Source organism: Rhipicephalus sanguineus, chromosome 2 (assembly GCF_013339695.2).
Source record: "Rhipicephalus sanguineus isolate Rsan-2018 chromosome 2, BIME_Rsan_1.4, whole genome shotgun sequence".
Lineage (NCBI taxonomy): Eukaryota > Metazoa > Arthropoda > Arachnida > Ixodida > Ixodidae > Rhipicephalus > Rhipicephalus sanguineus.
In genome coordinates, this window is record NC_051177.1 from 189969167 (window position 1) to 189991063 (window position 21897).

Below are 21897 nucleotides of genomic sequence, written 5' to 3' on the forward strand. Positions count from 1 at the left end.
ATTCTTCTTCTCCTCCTTTTCCTTTTTTTCTTTGTCTGCTTGTTCTTCTTCTAGTTCTTTTATTTTTATTTTTATGCTACTTTTCGTTCTTTTCGTTTTCTTTTTTCTTCTTATTCTTTCTTGTCCTTCTTCTCCTCCGTCATCTTTTCTCTTTTGCTTCTTCATTTTATTCGTCTTCTTCTTCTTCTGCTTTGACTTCTTCTTCTTCTTCCCTGCATGCCCGGATTCGTTCTCTACGGCATACAGTCACCATCCCGCGCATGCTTCGCATAACATTGATTCCCGCGGTACGTGGTATCTGCCGAATTTTTTAGTAGACCGGTGGCAAGTAGTGGAATTTACCCTTCTTTTGTGGCGCATACCCGTTTTATGATGGACCGTGACTACTTGACACACCGTAGTGACATTAGACGCCGTCAAGCCGAGCACCTAAGGTGCTTCACACCTAATATTGCTGATAGCGGAGGCCTGAACCGAGCTAACAAGTTCGGCATCCTTTGGTCCGCCAAGTATATTAGAGACCTGAACTATCAGGCGCAGGGTGCGATCAACTGAGGTCTCAACTGTATTTAGCGTGTATGTGTTGAACCGGTTGCTTTGAATGTGTAAAGCCAGCGCCTGGAGCCTTTCCATTCCGGTAACAGGTATGTGGTTTAGCATGAATTGTATATTAGGTATGTGTTTTTCGGCCCCTCGGTGAGATGGCAGTAGAAGTAGCTCAGCTTTTTGACGGGAGCATGTGAGACTCATAGCCCCTGCAACTGTCGCGACCATGTTGGCTACGGCCTGCAGAGTGTCTTGAATCTCTCCATCGGAGCCGCCAGTCGTCCAAAGAGTCACGTCGTCGGCGTAGAGCGAAAACTTGAGATTAGGGATAGATCTCAATGCTGGAGCCAATGGCATCATAGAAGCATTGATCCTTGTGGCATGCCGCAGCTGCCGAATCAGGCAAGCTCCACTACTCACCTACGGTCCACCAGAAAATGAAGAGGGTCCCTACAAATAGCTTAGCCGGTATGTGCCACAGAAATTGGGCAAACCCCAGTACCCACCTCCAGAGTGGCCACAGCGATGTTCGCAGCTTATTCCTGCCGGTAGAGGGCAAGTACATAGGGCGAGGAAGAGCATAGCATACGTCAAGTATAGATGAGAGTGAAGCCTAGTGCAGCAAGGAGAGCGAAAAAAACGAGGGAGAGAAGGTTAGACAGCAGGTGGGAGAGGGCAAGCATATCTACGCAGACAGGTGTCTCGGCAACGGGAGTAGAGAGAAGAGGCAGGAGAGGAGGACAAAGGCGAGCGAGGAGACGGTGCGGTGGAGCGGGTTGTAGGGCGGAGCCACGCCAGGGAGAGCCAATGCCCAGACGCTACGAGCACGGGTGGTTTAACGTTGGTGAGGACGTGAGCTTCCTCGGTAAAAGGTGACATAACGGATGGCAATGCTTAACTCACTTAAACCTTACTAAACCATGCTTTACTTTGCCTATCTTTGAATAACTTTGCACTCCATCGCTGGGGCTTTCCCTCACCTCCGCTACCCTTTGGTCTTTACGACGTTAAGTTAGTTAAAGCCACGCCATACTTTTATCTTTCGTAAACTTTAATTTATTTCAATAGATGTTATATGCACACTACAGTTAAAAACAACAAATAATGTTCCTTAAATATGCTTCGCTTGGTTTATTTTTCTGTTGTATTCAATTCGATATACCATGTTAGCTAGTGCGGAAGAAAGCTGCGGATCTTAGGTAATGGTAACCACTGATCCGGTATGGAGGTCCTGCCAAGATATGTTTTGGGAATACATGAATCACTACATGTTTTGTTCGGATATGCGATATCACTAACTTTATTGGAATGCTCGATCCTCGCCGATACGTAGGAAGGGAAGAAGACAAATTCATCACGAAGAGTAGTAACATTCCATGTTATCATGCGACCAGACCTTTTTCTTGTCTTCTCCTTTCTTCCGTTTCCGCGTTTCTTCGTTGCTCTAAACAGTGTGGAGTAAGTGAAACTCGTACGCAGCTATGAGTTGCGTGCGTAAGGGAAAGCTTTGTCAATTGGAGTATACATTTGTACACTCCTGAATGAAGTTCAGAGGTAGCTGACGAATTATTGCCATTTTCCCACAAAAAAGTCATAACGCTAGACGTTTTATTACCGTCAAATAAAGGAACATGTCTAGACTTTCAGAAGAGAGCGTGCCAGGGCTGTTCTGTTGACTTTCGCCGTCTCGGTCTTCGGGAATGAGTCCACGAAGTAAACTCCACCATACAAGTGCTTGTGAACGGCAAGGTTGGCTGCGAGATCGAGTAAAGTTTATTGTCGAAGGTGTCGTATGACATGCATTCCACATGTAAGAACAGTCTCAAAACTACAAGATGTCGCAAAGGCCCACACACGATTCTCAATACCACGGATGGATGATTGCATCTGCCTCGAAAACGCAGAGACGCCACTGCACGACGGACATGGTTTTTATCAGCAACACTGGCGGTTGTCAATTTTATTGCTATAGCAATTATATGGACACTCTCGGCGGATTTTTACCGTAGCCGTCCTGGCCTGGATATGTATATGTAGGTATATTTAGAAGCCACAAATATAATTCGGAAGAGAAAAAAAAAAAAAAACACCAGGCCTCCGGGGAAAGCGCATCACAGTCACAGCGAAAGCTGGAAGAGCGGTATTTCTAGAGACTGTTGTAATTTCTCTTGGGGCTACTAATACAAATGCACTAGCAAGGTACCCACTACGCCATAAATCACAATTTTCTTGAAGTTGGGAAGCACCTACAACGCCATTATTCGTTATTCTGCGCAAAATCGAGGTACCAGCTACACATCTGTAAGGCATTCGTGCACTTTAGTGACGCGACGACTGATGACGATGAAGAATAGTGGCTCAGCCCTTTGCATAGGGTGGGAATCTAAACGGCTCACCAGTTACGTAATTCGCACTGTGTGTTGCCCGGTCGCTATTTCATTCTCCCACCATGCTACATAACATACGTTGACGTGAGAAAGAGAGAGAGAGAGGGGGTAAGAACTTTATTGACACCCTGAGGAAATGGATCATGGGCTTATGGGCTTCCTTGGCAACCGATACAAGTACGCTTGCGAGGAAACCACTACCCTATAAATCATCATAATTTCTGTGAAGTAGGGAAGCAGCCACTGTGCCAATTTTCTTAATTCCACGGGGAGCCATTGTACCCGCTGAAAACATGTAAGGCATTTTGCGCACTTTGTTTATGCTGTGACTGATGACGATGAAGAATTATGGCAGAGCCCTTTGTAATGGGTTGGAAGCATTCAACAACCAACTCGTTGCGCAATACGCATTCTTCAGGCCTGGTCACAGAATTCACCCAGCACCTCCACCAAATTGTTAAGACGCTTAATAGACAGCACTGAACGATAATGAGTAATGGCGACAGTCACGGCAAGGCACGAACTCCCTGCGCGAGCGGCGTTCTTTTTCAAGCAACCAAAGAGGACGACCCACTAGAAGGCGCTGGAGAGGGTAACCCATTACCATGTCCCAAGGCTTCTCTACAGCCCTAACAGATAAAAACAAAGCAGCAGCGCAAAACTAAAGCGTTTAAAAAGGCTATGCAAAAGGCTATGCACAGGGTCCCGGTACGGTGTTCTGAAATTGGGACCCTCTTCTGTATATCCATGACGATGTAACCATACTATGCAAAATAAAGATTTTATTTGATTGAGTGAAAAAAAAATTGCAGGCTCTTGGTTGTCTGAACAGTAATCTGGCTGCCCCGATAAAAATCTGTACTTTCCCATAAAATAAAAAAAACGCAAGGTCTTGAAGTATAATTTAATGAACTTCTTTCAGCGTAAGAGCAGAATATACTCGGACGAAATGATTTTGCCAACGGTATCGCGGTGTCCGAGCGTGTTAAGTTCCATTCCGCTGGTTTCGGATCGCCACGGCGGGCGCGTCGCGCAGCCCACGTGGTTTCCGAGAGGGAGAGAGAGCCGTGCTTTCTACTTCACTATTGACATGTACACAAGAGAGGATAATCTGCCCGGCTTCACCGAGAGTCACGTCAAGGACGTCAGACTGATATTAGGTTTTGTGCAGCTGCCAGGGTCGCCATAGCTTAGTGTGGTGATATCTTCATGTCACGTCGTGTTATATGACGTCATCATGACGTCATGATGACAAGGCAAATTTTAGCATTCTGTGACATCATGAAGCGGTAATTTCTGATTACATTACTTTGTGCGTCGTTCGTGTTGACGCCTGCGGTCAGGTGTTGTGTGCCAAATGAAGAGCATTATGCCGCAAGAATTTTTCAAGTCGGTTCATCACGAGCTGAGGAAAAAAACGAGCAGTTGTTCCGCTTGCGAATACAACCGATGAGCGAAACTCCTTCGAAATGGGACGCAAACGACTATGCGCCTGATCTCGCTGCCCTCTGCCGACGATATGGTGCTGCCACCTGGCAGTGGCCATGGGTTCTGCACAAGCTCATGTTTCCCGACGCCACTGCCAGATCACGTCCATATCCCACGCAGCGCCTCCTCTATTCTGGTTCTTCTTTGCAAACTATCATGCTATACAATACCACACGAGACCCAAACATTGCTGACAAGTCGTGGAGGTACGAACACATGGCATGCCAGCAGTTATAATGCGGTAAAATGAAATCTGTTCAAACAAACCTCCATTGCATTTATCATGTCGGAACGGAAATGATATGAGAACAGCATCACGGGTGGCCGCGCATGATACCAGGACTCATGTAGTACGGCCGGCATAAGACTATCGTCTTTCGACGACATGCACAGCGAAGCACGCAGATACGCAGCCAATTATTTCTGTAGCGGCCGTGGGCGTTGTGTTGGCGTTCTCTGTGGTGTACTGCCCGTTTCTGCAGCATGTGCATGAAAGCTGCGACGTTTGCACGGGCACGAGACTAACGGTATAAAGAGCCAGTGCCGCATGTACATTCATGTAAACGCAGGAGGATAAAAGCCGAATGAGCGCTGGAACGGGACATAAAATTACACAGTTTCGTTGTCAGGGCTGGCGTCTGCTCGACGAGCAAACCGCGAGAACACGAACGCATGCGAAACGGAGGCAGATTAGTCCCGCATCTCGCTGCGATACGATGTAAAGTAAAAAAAGAGAAAAAAAAACACACGAACACATTCCATTTGTGTGTCATAATTTCACTCAAATTTGATTCATCTATTCGAGCAACAAATTACACAAGCTACACATCTCGCATAAAATAATTATCGCTGTGACACGTGCTACTGACGGCGACGTCAGAGCACAGATGTGTACGTCGAAGAGCGACGTCAAAGGACGGACAACTACGTAGGACCCTTCCTTGTTTTACGTTATCCCCTCCTTCTTGAGGCGCTCGCCCGCGAGGCGAAGGGTAAGCGGCCATCAGCTTGGAATCTGACCTAGTTCTCCTGTGCATAGAGTTCCAAATTTTGGCAGAAGTGATCATGAACGCCCAGTGTAAAATGCTCAGGCCTGGTGAGGGGCTCTTTAAATATTGGATGTACCTCTGCGTATGTTTTGGCTCCTCACAACCCTCCACTGTAGACACATTACTGTGAAGGCGTGTAGGGTGTTGTCTTGGCGTTTTATGCACCGTGTCCAATTATACATTTGAACATTACACAATGCGTACCTTTGTAATGTGATCTAAAGCAAGCAATTTACGTTTCAGTATTCTGCACGAATAACTCACTGGAAATAGTGGCCTTTATCTTCTCGGCGAGAGTCAGCACGTCCTGCTCTCTGCCTTTTTCCGTAAGGACGATGGCAGCCGCAGGTGCCTCGCCGAAGTCCGAGTGCGGAACGCCAACCACAGAAACCTCCTCAATCTCGTCCGCGTAGTGGCGAAGTAGCAGTTCTTCCAACTCTGCGGGGACGACCTGGTTATCCATGCACTTGATCATCTGTTTTAGCCGCTCGACTATGTACAATCGACCGCTCTCGTCGTAGTAGCCTGCGTCACCTGCATCAAAATTATAATAAAAGTGCACATTAGCACTCGCTCGGATAATGTGACCTATATTCTGCTACGCAAAGAGAATACCTGTGCATTCGTATTTTCAGAGCGTGCAAGAATGCAATGAAAACTGCAGCCGTGTTGCTAACCAAATCCGTACCTGACTTACACCAGCCCTCTTCGTCGAAAAGATCGGCCGTTTCCTTTGGTCGCTTGTAATAGCCCCTCACCATAGACAATGTGCGGAAGCAGATCTCTCCTGTCTCGTGGGGGCCATGTTTTTGACGAGTGTACACGTCCACTACCTGTGAATAGAAAACTTACTTTATTGCTCAGGTTATGTCAAAGGAAAATGATCGTGCTGGTTTATGCAAGGGCATGTAGAAGGAATGGCATGTTTTTCATCAATATGAAAGAAATGCCATGGATCAAGAAACACACTCATTCAACTTCGTTAAACGTGCAAGTTCGCAAAGAGTACGATAGTGCCAGACAACATGAAATTAGTTTGTGTCGTGGTAAGGTGCACCAAGCAGCAACAGTAGAAGAAAGCTTCAGAACATCATCCAGAATAATTCCGCTGTAACACATAAGCCGGATACTTCCTTTCTATGTCGGCTGTCCTCAAATGGAACACCCTGTCTAGGGTGTGTGACGATATCATTGACTCTGTATGAACCAAATACAGTGTATTGAAATTTCGTCATGATAATTGCCCATACGAAAAAAAGAGATATTAAAAAAACAAACGCGACACAACGCGATGTAAGAACTACTTGATATCTCTCGCACTCCGCTCGCGAATTCAAAACAGTTAGCTTTTGTCGTGCGTTGTGCGTTCACGATAATTTATGCCGGCAGTTACAGCACGATTATGGAAGAAAGTGCTCAACCAAATGTGCCTTTTTCTAGCTCTACATGAGGAGGGTTAAATGCTCCAACAGCCGGTACGCTTACTCTAGAGAAGCGATAAGGAACACGGAACGAATTTACGTACAACACACTAATGGTGAAACGTGCGCATAATCAGTCCTACATAAAGAATATAACTAGACAAAAAATAAAAAATAACAAACACACGAGGATGCACACAGTACGGAAGATGTCAGGTAAATGCTGGATGAGAATTAAGTTGAACATATTTTTTCTATCAGACACTGAGAAATAAAAAAGGATTTCGAAAGCAAGGTGTCGCATCTGAATTTTCGCGCAATCACGCGTAGTGGTTGCCCAGGTGATAAAAATTAAATGTATTTCTTGCTAAAATTATAAGAAACCTTTAAAACCTGACAGAATGTTTTCTATATAGTTACGCACTGAGGACCCAATGATGCTTCCATGCACACTCCGGAAACGCAATATCATGTGCATTGCAAACACGCTCAATCGAAATGATGTAATGTATATGTGACGAATCAAACAGTGAAGCAAGAATGTTGATGACGATAGTGCGACGTTCATTGACATGCCTTCCAATTCCTCTAGGAAAGCGGTGTAGTGATTGAGGACACGCAAGAAACTTACAATTAATTGCTTAGATTAGGAGATAAAGCTTCGAATCCGCGTTTTGTTCAGATTTGGGTAATGTGTTTTCGCCGAAACCTCGTGGGTCCGTCCACATATTCACCATAGCAAGTAATTTGCAAGTAAAAGCGCAACCGGGTGTCTTAATTCACTAAAGGTCTGGTCTCGATCGAAAATCTCGTGCTCAGTAAGCCACCATTCGAGCGTATCCATCGCCTACGCTGCTCTCCTCACTTCGGTCGACCTTGCTCTTCCAAAGCTGACGCGACGATGTACTTACGCGTAACGAGGCACTGAGTGTGCAAGACGTTGTCCATCGGCGCTGTTATCGCCGATGGGCAACGCCTTTCCTTTGGCTATTTTAGGTACTAGGGTCTGAGAAACTGAATCTGCCTCTCGAACGACTGAGCGCCAGACTACAGGTGTGTCGGAAAAAAAAATGCTCACTCAGACTCACTCAAGAAGCATACTTTGCTTTTAGGGCTCACCCTGACTCAGACTCACCAAAATTTACCTTAACTAGACTCACTCGGACTCAGACTCACTAAAGTTCTTCTCGACCGGATTCTCTCGGACTAAAACATACCAACATATTACTCAGCCGGACTCACTCGGACTCGGAACCATGGTTCGATCTGAGTCTAAGTGAGTCGACTAGTAGGTGATGTTGCCGAGCTATGGTGACGTTTGCCTCTTTAATTTACCAGTTTGACAGCATGGGTCTGAATGTTGTGGTCAATCACTGCATTTCAAGGCAAAAACCTCCTATTATGCGAAAAGTGACCGGGCGGCGTCAATACGAACATTAGGCAATATACCATTCGTGCTAAAGGTGTTTTATAAGTGAAGCTCGTGTCCTAGCGGGCCCCTTTGAGATTGTATAAATGCAACGTTAAAACCTTCAAGATGAGGAGGTGCTGGAGGTGCTTGTTTATAGGTACACATGATACGACATGTGAGCCATGCAGTGTGCTCTAGACGCCTGTTTATACGTACACGCTACATGTGAGCCGCGTCACGCGGCTTCAGTGGTGTCAGTCGCTCCGTGATTGGATACGTAATGCGCGGAGCCCATACGAAAAGTGTTTTCATAGCAAAGGGGCTTCATCTGTCACCGGAGAGCACGGCTTGTGGCCTTGGTTCTTTGGCCACGTTCAGTGTGCCAACACGGCAACCCATCACGAGAGGAAGCGTGGACGAGGATATCAAAGGGTGAGATGGTGTAGCGAAACACAGATATCATGGAGCCTATAATGGAACCAGATCGCACAGGGCCGGATGGGTTGGAGATCACAGGTAGGCGCCTTCGTGCTGCAGTGGTTCTAAGACAGGATTATGATGATGCTGATGATGACAGATAGATGCCCTAACATGGCAACAACTAAGTGTGAGAAAGGTCATTTCAATCACCTATTTGTTTTATTGAACAAAGTTGTGATGATGTTTAAAGGACATCGCATGGAATCCAATGCAAGTACTATGCTGTGCAAGTTCTTTAGCTTGGGGCCCGTGACCTCGCTTCGAAAAAATCAATAAAGAACCACACTCTCTACATGTAAGATGTATGCACCCACCAAATAAACACCGGGCGCTCTAGGAATTATAAGGTAAAAATGACTGCGAAATTCAAACGCCGAAAACGAACTTACAACACTAATGTCACTGTTTAACGAATTATTCAGATACGAAAGAAGTGACCAGATCGAATAACAAGTGACGCTCCTCTCATGGAGGTTGTTTACAGCTGGTGAGTAGCTGACATACATCTGGTGAGTAGCAACAATGTCAGACGGTTGGCAGCGATACTAACTCGCGTTGAAAAGTCGCGACGCAATGGCAAATGAAGGAAACACTTTATTCAGGAGGCTTTTGCACAGCTCGTGCTCCGAATGCTGTGTTTTCGAGATCAAATCATGAAAGATGACTGCGGTCCCGGCTGAACAGCGCTCACGAGCTCGGGCCGTAAGCTGTTCCTTCCCTCGCCTGTGCACGGGCACGGGATGCCTTCGAGAAAAAACTCGCCAGGACTGTACTGAGAGTGCTAAGCAGGCCCCTGGGTCGTTGCCCCCCTTGGGTGCAGTCCGGTGGTTCGGGTGCTGAGATCCGCGACTGTACTTTCAACCCTCAAACGTGACCGGTCTTTTATGTTTTTTACAGCAAAGTTCCATATTGCTAGATTTCCGTGTACCCAGGTGGCACGCGTGGTCTAGCAAATGTCAATTTTAGGGATACATGGGATCAGGCGCGTAGCCAGGAATTTTTTTCGAAGGGGGCGGGGGAGGGGGCACTTGCTGATAGCCTTGACTATCTGAGAAAAACCCATATTTTCATGAATTATTTGCGATAAAACAGCATGTGTCATCAAAATTTCGGGGGGGGGGGGGGCTGGCTACGGGCTAGCATGGAATAAAGTGGATTCTAAACCAATTTCAACGCTTTGACGTCACAGAAAAGCCGTCTTCTATCTGTTTTTTGTTACGCCTAGAAAACGCTCTTTTTATAACTATTTTGTCTGCAACGTCTCGCAGAGAGATGTTTCAAGATGTTTGTTGAAATCTAAACTAATTTGGACGTTTTAAAAGCGTCTTTTCTCTGACGTCGAGAAGACGCACTTTATAAGATGTTTTCTCGCCGAGCAGAGGATTGCGCGCCATTTCGTCCATGCATGCATGGGCATGCATGAACTGCCGCGAATTGAAATGTGAGCGCAAGCCTGCAGACGCCATTTCTCATTGCGATAAAAAAAGTAACACGCAAAAGGATAAAGGCGTGTGGTGTCGACATTGCATCAGCCATCATGAAGACTCACGTAATTTACTGTAATTTACTCACATCGATAACCGTCTAACTTCCTCGCGAAGGTTTTAGCACTGACCGTATCCATCCGCGCGGCTCTCGCTTCTGCAATGTCAGTTACCTCGCGGATTTTGAATGGGCGGTGGCGCTCGCTGCTCATGCCCTCTTTTGCTATATTTAGTGCTTGTGTCGTGATTCATAGAGGCTATAAACGCAGCTGTGGAGAAACTATCTTCCCTGCGTGTTAAACCTGGGGACCGAATGCAAGCAAGTCTCTGTGGAGCGACTGTCACGCTGAATGGCGGTTAGGCCTAGTCCCGTAAGATTCCCTGCGGAAAAATGCACTCATCAGCTTCTGCGCGGGATACTCTCGCAATTTCCTTTCCTCGATGGACAAACGTGGTTACTTTGATGTGCGATTAGTTTTCTTTCGAATTGCGGATTCTGTAAACCACGGGCTTCTGTCATTTTTGAAGGTAAGTTCATTTTTTTGCATTTGCGCTCAGTATATAAGAACTATGACAAATAGAAAAGCGAGTTCCATTGCATCACGGGTTGCATGTGCGACATGTTTCAGCAGTTCGTGACTGCGGAATTTATTCAGCATACATGACAAAGCTGTCGAAACATAAATGAAGGTCATGGTTTCTGTGCATCTTCGAACGAACATGAGCGGAAAGTGTAATTATATTTGTTACCAAATTTCAGTAAAATAACCATGTTTTTCTCGGCCCCTTGATGAGGTAGTTTCAAGATATACATTATCTTAACGTACGTGTGCGGCGTAATAGGCAGTTTTAGAATAGTGTACGCAAAGATAGCGGTCGTTGGGAGCGTATGCTATTTTCAGCACTTAACGTGAGTACGCAAGAGGATGGCCTACGACGCATGCGCAGTAGCCAGATTTACAATAGGATATGCAAAGGTAGCGTTTGTTGTGTGTGTAGCCTATAATGCATGCGCAGTGGTGACGAACGCCAACGCAAAGTTTTCGCACCCAATTCTAAAACTGCATAGTTGCAAGTTACGGCATGGGTCATCTGTTTTGTTGTGTCTGAAGTTTGCGGATGAGCGAATATTCTCAGCGACAGCCTACTGGTTCATGGTTTCTTCCACTTACTATCTCCATGTAACGAGAGTCTCAAAGAGTAAAAGAGGCGTTTCCCGGGGAAGAGTTCGGCATTTTTTCTCAGTGCTGCCTTGACTATCTCGATGTGCTTTCGGACTTATGATTTATGTTCCCATTCTCCGTTAACCTCCTCCTTTCTCTGTAAATCCGGCCGCTCTTAGCAGAACTGAAAGGTTCTCTTGCGCGTGTCTTGTGCATGCCTGGTTAAATTTACCAGGCTCGCTTTCTGTCGCCGTACGGCGTTATCGAGTTTTCAACTTTTCACAACGTCCTATTTTATGTATTATAGTATATAATGAAATGATATTTTCTCCCATTTATTACAGGTGGTGCTCGCCCTAGATGTTTAGAAACAAAGGCTACCCCAACTAAATTATGACTATCTTCTTTTTGTTAGGGTGACTGCAGGATTTAGTCTGTAAAATGATTGATGCCAAGAGATTTGCATTTTTATATTTTCCTTGGGAATTTAAAAAAAAGCAGGTCACACCTTTTAAACCAGTTAACTTTTTTGAGCGTCTGTGTTTGTCAGCATCTTCAAGAAATCTTGCAAGGGCTATTGTGCTAAAATATGTTTCACGTGGAACGCTGTCCCATGCTGCTAATGGCACAAATACTTTCATGCCATTTGTAGTGTTCTTAGCAGACTTCCGGAAGTGCCTAGTGATTTCCATCAAGTACATGTCATGAAGCCATTTGTTCATACTGCCCTGCCGTACATTGTGATATCTTGACACTGAGCAGTGTGATGTACGAAGTGCAACAACCTGATCTGCCTCTGACAATCCTGAGTTTATAGCTGTGTGCTTACTGAGCAAAAATAGGGAAGAGTCACAATTTCTTTAGCATGATGTGTTCTATCATTATATTTGTTCTTTTAGTCTATTTTCTTAATACTGGGCATCCTCAAAGAAAGTTGGTTTTTTATCAGGCTGCTGTTTTCATATTCCTAAATTTTATTTATTCATTTCAGTAAGTAGCCCATTCATTGTAATTTTTGTGATCGTTTCCATTTGTTTCTGTTCGTGCATATTGTTTTCGCGCTACAGTTGGTTTAGTTCTGTTTTTTTGTTATATGTTGCTGTAATTTACAGTGTTCATATTTGCTGCTAGCCATGGCACATTTAAGGTTAACTGAGTGCTCTCTTGGGATGTCAGACCATAATTCCTTTGATAAGTTTTGTACGCTGCATTTCGAAGCCTGAAACCGTTACTTCTTTAGTGGGCGCAATTTAAAACATGGCAGCTGCATCCACAAATAATTTTTTAGCTAACGTCTAAAAAGCCGCCTTTTGTTCCAAACGCCTATCTTACTTTAGTAATTATGCGAGAGTTCTTTGCGAACATTTTTTCAGTGAGAAATGTTCCAAGAGAGGCATGTTGCAAGAAAGTTCCTAAAAGTTCCATTTTGTGATCAATACACTTCAACAACAGTGATATTGCAGGCCACTTACGTTCTTTTTTTTGTTTTTACGTATTCTTGCCTGTATGGGCGAAATATTATTTTGCAGTTTCGTTTTTTTGTTAGTGTATTCAACACGTTGGAGTCGATTTCCACTAGCTGTGGTCTTAAGTAGCGCTACTGAACGATTGCTTTGAAATGAACAGACACATACCAGGTGCTTGATGCGGGCCTCCTTTCCTGCTTACAATGCTGCGTTGGAACAAAATGGCGAGTTTGGCTAGTTGGTTTGAGTACATGTTTGGAAAATTAGGTTGAAGCGCACTGAAAAAATGTGGACAGTAGAAGTGAACAGGACAGCGCTTACTCCTGTCCACTTCTACTGTCCATCTTTTTTTGTGTTGGCTGTGACTCGGTGTAGCGTGTTTAACTCATTCACCTATCGAATTTGTATGGAAGATTCATCAGTGTGCAATAACCGCAACTGTGTAGAGACTATCGATCATCTCTTGTTCCGCTGTCCCCAATTTCAACAACATTGCCGGACTCTCCAGTGTGTCAGTGTGCCTTTAAAAGGCTTTATGGTCGGCCTTTTACTGAAGGAAAGATTTTGGGAGTCTGTCTACACAGCACATCAACCCAGAAAGCCACAGGAATCCCCCTGCAGTACTTCAAGGCAACATAATTGTGTGACCACTTGTGATACGCTCCTCTGTGTGTGTTTGTGTTGTGAAATGTGCATCTTTCTCTCTATTTTAGCGGCGAAGCACCTTAGGACCTAGCTTTGTCGTCGACTCTCACTGTTCGCTATCACGGTATATAGAAAACCGTTGCTATAGTCGAAACATATGTGTGTATGATGCCATTAGTATTATGATTATAAAGTCTCCGATAAAGGTGACATGCAGCGCTCAAAACACTCATAAAATATCCTAATAGAAATGAAATCTAATAATAATTAAAGGCACTGTGTTTCCGAAATCAACAAATCTGGCTGTTACAATTCTGAAGGATGTGCACAGTGGGATGTGGAAGGTGTCGTGCCTGACAGTTTGTCTTCAACGAAAAACCCCGAAGAAATGCTTTCGTAAGAGCTTGAGTCGGAGACAACTTTAGAAGTCTGCGGTATTTCCTCCTCAAAGGCGAAACATGTGTGTGTATGTTGCGATTACGATTAAGAAACAAAGTACGTGCACAAATCCTTTATACTAGCCGGCGACTTCAACGTAGACATTATGGACAGCGACTGGATTATGCACTATATGATGTCTCGATACGCTCCATGATGCATTTCATACGACTGGAAACAACTAACAACCACCCGAGGAACATGCATAGACCTTGTCCTTGCCAACTTTAGATTAGATCCACTCGAAGAACCATTGGCTCTCCATTTCAGAGACCACAAAGCAGTAATAATGAAGGGAAAACAGAATCCAGAACTCAAGACAATATACGAATTTAACAAGAGGATAAAAACAGAAGATCATTAAACAGGAACCAAATAAATACATTTGCATATATATATATATATATATATATATATATATATATATATATATATATATATATATATATATATATATATATATATATATATATACTTTATGTCACCCAATTTACATTCGCAGTGGCAACGAGCGGGTGACGTACGGTGACACCGGTGCGATACCTAGTGGTTAGCCACTCGTCATGATTCACATTAGTGAAGGTGCGGTGATTTTTTTTACTCCCTCAATCCCCTCAACAATCTAGACGCTAGTTATCCTCCCCACCTAACCTCTATTCCTTCTCTCTCTCTCTCTCCTTCTTACAAGAAAAAGTTCAGCAGAAAGAAGATTAAGCGTTGAGAAAATGTTTCAACATGGAAGCTTCTCTTAGCCAGGGCCCTGACGGAAATTGTCCCCTTGTCAAGTCGTTGGCTTCAGTGACATTCCCTATTCGACAATTTTTCTTCGTTTCATCATTGTGTTTCATCCAGTAGAGCTAATTGAGACGACATCTACATATTGCAGAATGGCTGTGACAGATCCTAAGTTCTGTCATATTGCATTGTTAGTTGTTTGAAAACAATTTTGCTAATGATGAATCGTGCAGCAAAAAGTTGTGTGCTTGAAGGCTGGATACCATATAGCTGCATTTCAACTACCGCGATGTTTTGTGTTCTTTTACCGCTTATGTATAATGTTATCTAGTCGCATGCTATATCTCATTTGTGGTTTTTACGTTTCTATGCTGTACAGAAATCCTTGCTGTTTTATATATTAAATTACGACATGATCACTTTTGTCTATGAATCTACCGAGCTGTCGCTTTGTAACAGTAACTACTGAATAAAGTAACTGTAATTAGTATAGCAGAGAGGGCTTCCAATAAACGTGCACTAATTACATGCACAAGAACAAAACAGCAAAAAGAAAAGATCTGCTGCATGACCTATTAAAAGCGTCTAGAAAACGTGTTTTCAAAGACAATGCAATGGGATATTTTACGTATCCAGCAATCCCTTCTATAGAATGGAACTTTTTGCAGCGTTTTTAAAACGTTTTCTAGATGGTCACAAAAACGGATTCTAGCCGGGCATTAGACGAGGTATACGACGTTTTCTAGACCTTCAGCTTATATTCCGTGACGTCTTCTAGACATTTTTTATTGTCTAGGATAAACGTGTAAAATCGTCAATTGTCTGTTTTGTACTACCTGGGTATTTTTAACTAGCCTCAACAAAAACTTCCGCCCTCCGATGGCATATGCGTGGCTAGTTTCCTCCAGTAAAAGCAATGAAAGCTGGGCGAGTTGGTAGGAATTCATAATGGCATGATTCCAGCGCCCACAGAACAGACAAAGGCGAACACAAAAAGACAGCGCCTATTTATCTACTTCCTTTCGTCATTTACTGTTCTGTGCGCGCTGAAATCCTCCCACATGAATAGTTTTCTCCAGCTTCCCGAAATGACAACAGTCGTCCACGCTAGAGCACAAATACATAAAAATGACCGACTCTACCATAATCGAACGTAGATGTAAGCATAAAATGACTGTCGGAAAAGCATATTGACTGTGTGTTATACACGCAAGAATCTCATGCATGTTCGCAAGCGCTCACCCCATCAATTTACACCACATTACACTGTGCACTCGTACATATGGGCGCCATCCTTTGCTGTCACTGTGCGACATAAGGCTTTGCCTAGCGTGTGCGGCCGATGCGGCCATGACGCCACAGCATCCTGGTGCCCTCCCCTCGCGCAGCGTGCTACCATCTCTCGAAGGATGCGACAACCCGCGCAGTGAAACCTCTGCCTCCAAAATTAGCTCTGGCAACCCACCGATGACGTTGAAAAATAGCACAGGCTTGGCGCTGGCGTTTAAAAGGGCAGTTGTATGGTCCCCTATTTTAAACGACGCTATTGGAAGTGGTAAATCAGATTTCAGCGTACAAGAAATTGCAGCTTCAGTGTTAGTGTGAACAAACCCTATAAAGAACTGGGGAGCAATATATTTTGTAATTTGTTTTTACCGCACCTGTGGTATGTAACGCGGTCCTATACAAAGACTTGACTTCCAAAGATCGCACTTTTTTCAACTTTTCCGGTAACTGCCCGGTTCTATCGTTGCGTTTTCGACATGATGACCGGATGACCTCGGATGTTCACGTACGTTCACGTTGAGTACCCGGATGTCTGGTTGAAGTTCTCGATAGAAAACTATGTTCTTTGTCAACAAATAACCAAGTAATCTCTGGTTTATGGCCCACTTCGTCTTAGGTAACGATATGGCACTTTTCATTGCAAAACTACGCTGATTTCGCGCTAAATTATTGCAGAATGGACGCAATCGCTTCATTTGAGTCTACTAATAGTAACATGCTTTGTTTATATATAGTATACCAGCGAAGTTTCACGAGATTTTCAGTAATCATTTCTCAACCGTGTAGAGAGCAACAGTGTTTCATATTATGTTGCATTGAAGCGGCTGCATATGTTATGCGTACGATTGTTCAGCGAATGATCGTTACAGTTAAGTGCGCAACGATAATTATATTGGTATTTACGAACCCAATACAACTGGTACTGTTTAATGTGCAGCGTTTATCTGAACGTCAATATCTGTTATATTTTCCTTTGAGCCATAAATAATAATTATAGCGGCGGAATATGAACCATTTTGCAGGTAAATGATTTATATTGTGCGGTCTTTTTGACCATTACGCTAACGTCAGCTTAGACGGGCAGTGCGGAACTTCATTACTGAAATCTCAAAAGAAGTCAAGTTCTTTTTGTTTCCTGGCCCTCGTATATTTCTAGAGCAACCCACCTTTATCTCTACACCAGTGCCTGGAACGCCTACATCAGCGTTGGTTCGGACATCGCTTGTTTTCGGTTGACCTGCAACAACGCCGCAGGATTCTGTCATTCCGTACATGTTGAGCAGGAGCTTGAGACCAGTGAAAGATTTGCGCGCTGCCTCGGCTGTGGAAGCCGAGAGCACACTCCCACCCGCGACGACCGCTCGCATTGTGGGCATTCCCCGGCCGGTCCGTTGTATTTCACGCACCACAGCTTGCAGTTGAGACGGGAAGAAGAATGCCGCCGTTACCTGTGTAGAGAACACAGAAGACTACGTTTGTAGCTTTGTAGTTTCGCTAACAATGTACACCACTAGGTTGGATGGACAATCTCAATATTCGAAAACAACGTCGCGAATGACGAAGGCTTTCCACTTTGTAATAAACATCGCGGGCATTTCCAGAAAATACGAAGCACTGATTTTGATGCCATAGACCTTGAACAAGTTAAGGTAGGTCACCACCTTCGAAACAAAATTTTACACTTGCACTCCAAAAGTTATAATTATGGTTTAGGCTTGTAGGGCTTAGGTATATTTAAGTTTTAGAATGATGAAACTACTAAAAATGTAAAAAACAAAGTTTATAAAGATCAAAATGTGCCAAAATGTGCATGTTGCGCCAACAGTCATAACTAAAATATTGTTGGTGCGATTGAAACTCAACTTGGCAGGTATGTAGTGAGGGCACCATCCTGTGTATCTAACCTCCACGATCACCCCATCTCTAAGCTAAGGCACGTTATCGTAAAGAGACTGAAAAAAAGGTTATATTTGACAGGTTTGTTTTCCACACAATTGGCCCTAGTAAAAAAGTTATAGCTCGTTTTCAATAATTCTGCTTGAATGCACAGATCAACCTATGAAAAATAGTACGCAAAGTTGTATGTGAAAGTGTTTATCAAAAGGAAAGTTATCACTGTTCGCGTATGTGTATGATGCAAGAAATCATGTTTTGAGAAAAATGGCTTTAAAGATTTGAATCGGATGTCCATATAATAAAGAAACATTCAATATGTCTGAAATTCTCCAGGATCATAGCTTGGGACCTCCTCTAAAGCGGCAAATTCTCCTTTTGAGAGAACTAAAGAGCATATATTTTTTCTAGTTCGTTTTGCGTCTCCAGCTGATTCTCATCTACATGCGCCACAGCGGGTCCACGCTTGGTATATTGATTTTATAACTTGCATTGATGCTTCTTTTTCGTCCTATACTTTGCCACATTTCATGGAATACTACAACTTTCTCCTTGAAATGCCAGAACTAAGTCCAAGAGCTCGAAGTGGTGTGCGAAAAAGCACAGACAGCCGAGCGAAAACACGCGCAACTTAAACAACAGAGTGCCGCAGCCGTGTAGTGGAAATATTCAAATAACTCGAAAACATCATGCCCCACAAGCTTAAGAATGTACTTATACAACTTAGCATTATGTAATATGTATAAGGAAACACATTTATGATGACATGGAAAGTGTTGTGAAATCGGAAAACTTCAGTTTCGATTTCGAATGCATCTAAGAGGGGTTAGAAAAATGGTCATAACTTTCAAACAGCACAAGATAACTTCATAATTCTTTTTTTCTAAATATTCTTGATTAGACAAGCAGATTGACAATGTCGAATCCAAAAAAATCATTTCTTTTTTCAGAAAAATGCGTTTTTGAAGGTTGTTACCTACCTTAATGAAGTAAGAATAGTTGTATAACAAACTTGGTAAATCAGAAATAAATCAGCGTCATGTCAGGCACGTAATTACCCAGTTTTCAAGTTTCAAGTTTATTAGCAGAATCGCAAACTACAATGCGTATATAAAGGTGCAACATTTTCAGATGGAGGCTCGATAGTAAGAAATGTGGGAAAGCCTCATCGGAATTCAACAAAGCAAATTTAGTAAGCTCATGAATGGACTGATTATAGAATTTTGGATTGACTATACACGTACACATATAATAAATAATAAAGATACAAAGGAGAACATTATATCAATGCAACGCAAGAACTGATTATTTAAACCATCGAAAGCAGGTCTGTTTTCAAAGACAACCTAAAACAGCTTAACCGTAATTGTTTAAAGTCCAGGTTAAGAGTGTTTCAAATAGAAACTCCACTGAAACGGGCCTCCTATTCCCTCCTATTGGGAGCGCCTTTTAATGGCAAAAAGTTATTTGATAGAGAAAATCTACTTTTACTCTTTTGAGTGAATCGATGGCATCGAAAGGCAGCGATGTCAATTTGACGCTTGATGACTTCCTACAGCAGGACCATTAAGCTCGCTTTATATGTGCAAACAAAAGGTTGTACACCCAACTTTAGAAATAGGCACTCAGACAAGGAACAAGCGAATGTAGAGGTTATAATTTTTAATGCGTGTCCCTGCATGCTAAACAAACGAGTATGTTGGTGTAATAAGTATTTCCCGAAGCAGTAATACAATACTTCATGTGTGTGTGGGCAAAAACGAGATAAAGCGAGGGAAGTGTATTAATACTGAAACTTGAACTAGCTTTCATTATTGCTCTTTGCCGATGTCGATATTTCAACTACTCCACCAATGTGAGCATCAAATTTTAGATTGGAATTTACATTGACTCTTGGTAACTTTGCACAACAACACTCTAATCTCTATGTGTAAATACGATGTCAATAATTTTTTAGGAGAGTGAAGGACTGCGAACTGACATTGACAAGGGTTCATGCTTATATAATACTTATGACACCACTCTTCGAGCCTGCCGAAACTGTCGTTTTATATACGTAAAAGCTGAATGGGGTTTTTGGCAGAAGCTACAGCCGTATCGTCAACGTACGGAAAACGTTTGGAATTAAATAGGCATCTGTGCAGATCATTAATAAATGACAAGAGCGGATCAATAATTAAAAACTGTACAGTTTCGCCGCAAGGGCGAAGCAATGAATGCGATAGTAAGAAATTGGAATGCCACACGAGGAACGAGAAGCAGCTCAATACTTGCAGCGCGCCGCTGAAGCACAAAGGACTGCCTGTGTTTCCTGCATACGGGGGCGTCTGATGCAAGGTGTGCCCAGTGTTGTTTGTTTGTTTTTTTTGGATGCGAAGTATCTTATAGCGGAGATCAAACCGGTGGTGGTGGCGGTGTGCGGCGTGACCACCCTTACTGCGCATGCGTAAACCCTCTCCACATATCTCCTCTCCCCACCCCCTCTCCACTTCCTCTCTCCACCTTTCCTCTTCTCCACTCCTCCTTTGAAACGCGGGCTCAAGATGCCGGAACACTGCTTCGCATCGCCTCATGGTCCCCTTTAGTGGGAGATGGTGTGCCACTCTCCTGCGCAACGCCGCGATGAGCGCCAGCGCATGCGCGTCCTCTCCTTTTTCTCTCTCCTCACCTACGCTCCCCCCTCGCGCGCCTGACGACCGGGTTCCCCGCTCGCCCTGTGCGAATTAACGGCAAGGCTAGAGGGAAGACACGACGCGCGTAGAGTTCCTCTTCGTGTTCCACGACGCGAGGTCGGTAGCATGCCCAACGAACGCCAACGGAACGCACTCGTGCAAGTGCTCCGGCTTCGCATCGCCTCATGGCCCCGTTTAGCGGGAGATGGTTTAATTTTTTCCTTCCGCATCACGAGGGGGTAAAGTAAAGGGCCCATTTGTCGCGCGCATCTCAAGGGCAGTTTTCAAACTGAATGAAAATTTGGAGCGTTGCGTGGTAGAAAAACCGCTCAAGCTCCTCCGAGATTTGCTTACCACCAGCGGTAAATGGTGCATATAAATAGCTAGCCGTTATTACGCCGGTGCATGCATGGGACATGGCTGAGTTGTCTAATGCAGCGGGCTGGGGAGCGTGGGGTTGATGGTTCGAATTCCCTCTTGGGTGCTTCGGGATTTCTTTTTCTTCTGCTTTATTTTTCTTTGTCCCTTTTCTTATATGTATACCGCATACACATATATTTCCGCGACATGACCGTGTCGGCGACGGCAAAAATCAGCCGAGAGTGTCTATGTAATTGCTATCGTAATAATATTTGCGGAATTCCTTTGGTAATGAGCCTATGTTGCAAAAAAGCGCTATTAATAAGGGATATACTTTGATAACCATTTGAAAGAGATTTCTGGGAGTACTACACACAGGCCAGAAATATCATAACGTTCTAACTTAGAAGAGAAAATTTCAAGGTTAATATTGTCAAAGGCTGTTTTTGTTAACCCAATGAACACTGAACCTGCTATAAATTCCCTGTCGTATAGTGTTCCTATCTTGTCAATAAAGCCAATGACAGCGTGTTCTGTTGAAAGCCCGCGCGGAGCCCAACTTTAGGCACATGGAGTATGTTAAGTTTTATGGAGTAGCTAGAGATACGAATTTCGATTAATTTTTCACGAAAAATGCGAGTATGAAAAACGCAATGTAATTTTCTACCAAAGCGGGGTCTCCGCTTTGTATAAGAGTTACTGTAGCTATCTTCAATTGGTCAGGAAAAATTGCGGTGGCAAAAATCAGGTTGATTACTTGGCAAATAACTTCCGCCGTAACATATTTGATGGACTTTTAATATCTACTGAGTATGTTGTCTATAGACCAGCTCCCGCATCTGTCTAATACGTGTATGACAGTTAGCACTTCATCAGCTGTACAAGGCAGTAGGAAGCATGATTGAGGTTGCCTTTTTAGCTACTATTCTCTTTTCGACAGCGATAGCCCTGAGGATAGCTGTCTTGTTGTCA

At 43.7% G+C, this 21897-nt stretch overlaps 1 protein-coding gene across 1 annotated transcript in view; it reads right to left on the reverse strand.

Moving 5' to 3' along the window:
* Nucleotides 1-2132: 2132 nt before the first annotated feature.
* LOC119383933 (uncharacterized) overlaps nucleotides 2133-21897 on the reverse strand; it is a 91790-nt gene continuing 72025 nt past the window's right edge. The window contains exons 7-10 of the mRNA XM_037652209.2: nucleotides 17167-17448; nucleotides 6159-6303; nucleotides 5735-6004; nucleotides 2133-2300 (exon numbers count right to left, since the gene is read on the reverse strand). Of these exons, the coding sequence (XP_037508137.1) occupies nucleotides 2182-2300; nucleotides 5735-6004; nucleotides 6159-6303; nucleotides 17167-17448 (816 nt within the window). The 3' untranslated portion in view covers nucleotides 2133-2181. The remainder of the gene's footprint in view (nucleotides 2301-5734; nucleotides 6005-6158; nucleotides 6304-17166; nucleotides 17449-21897) is intronic.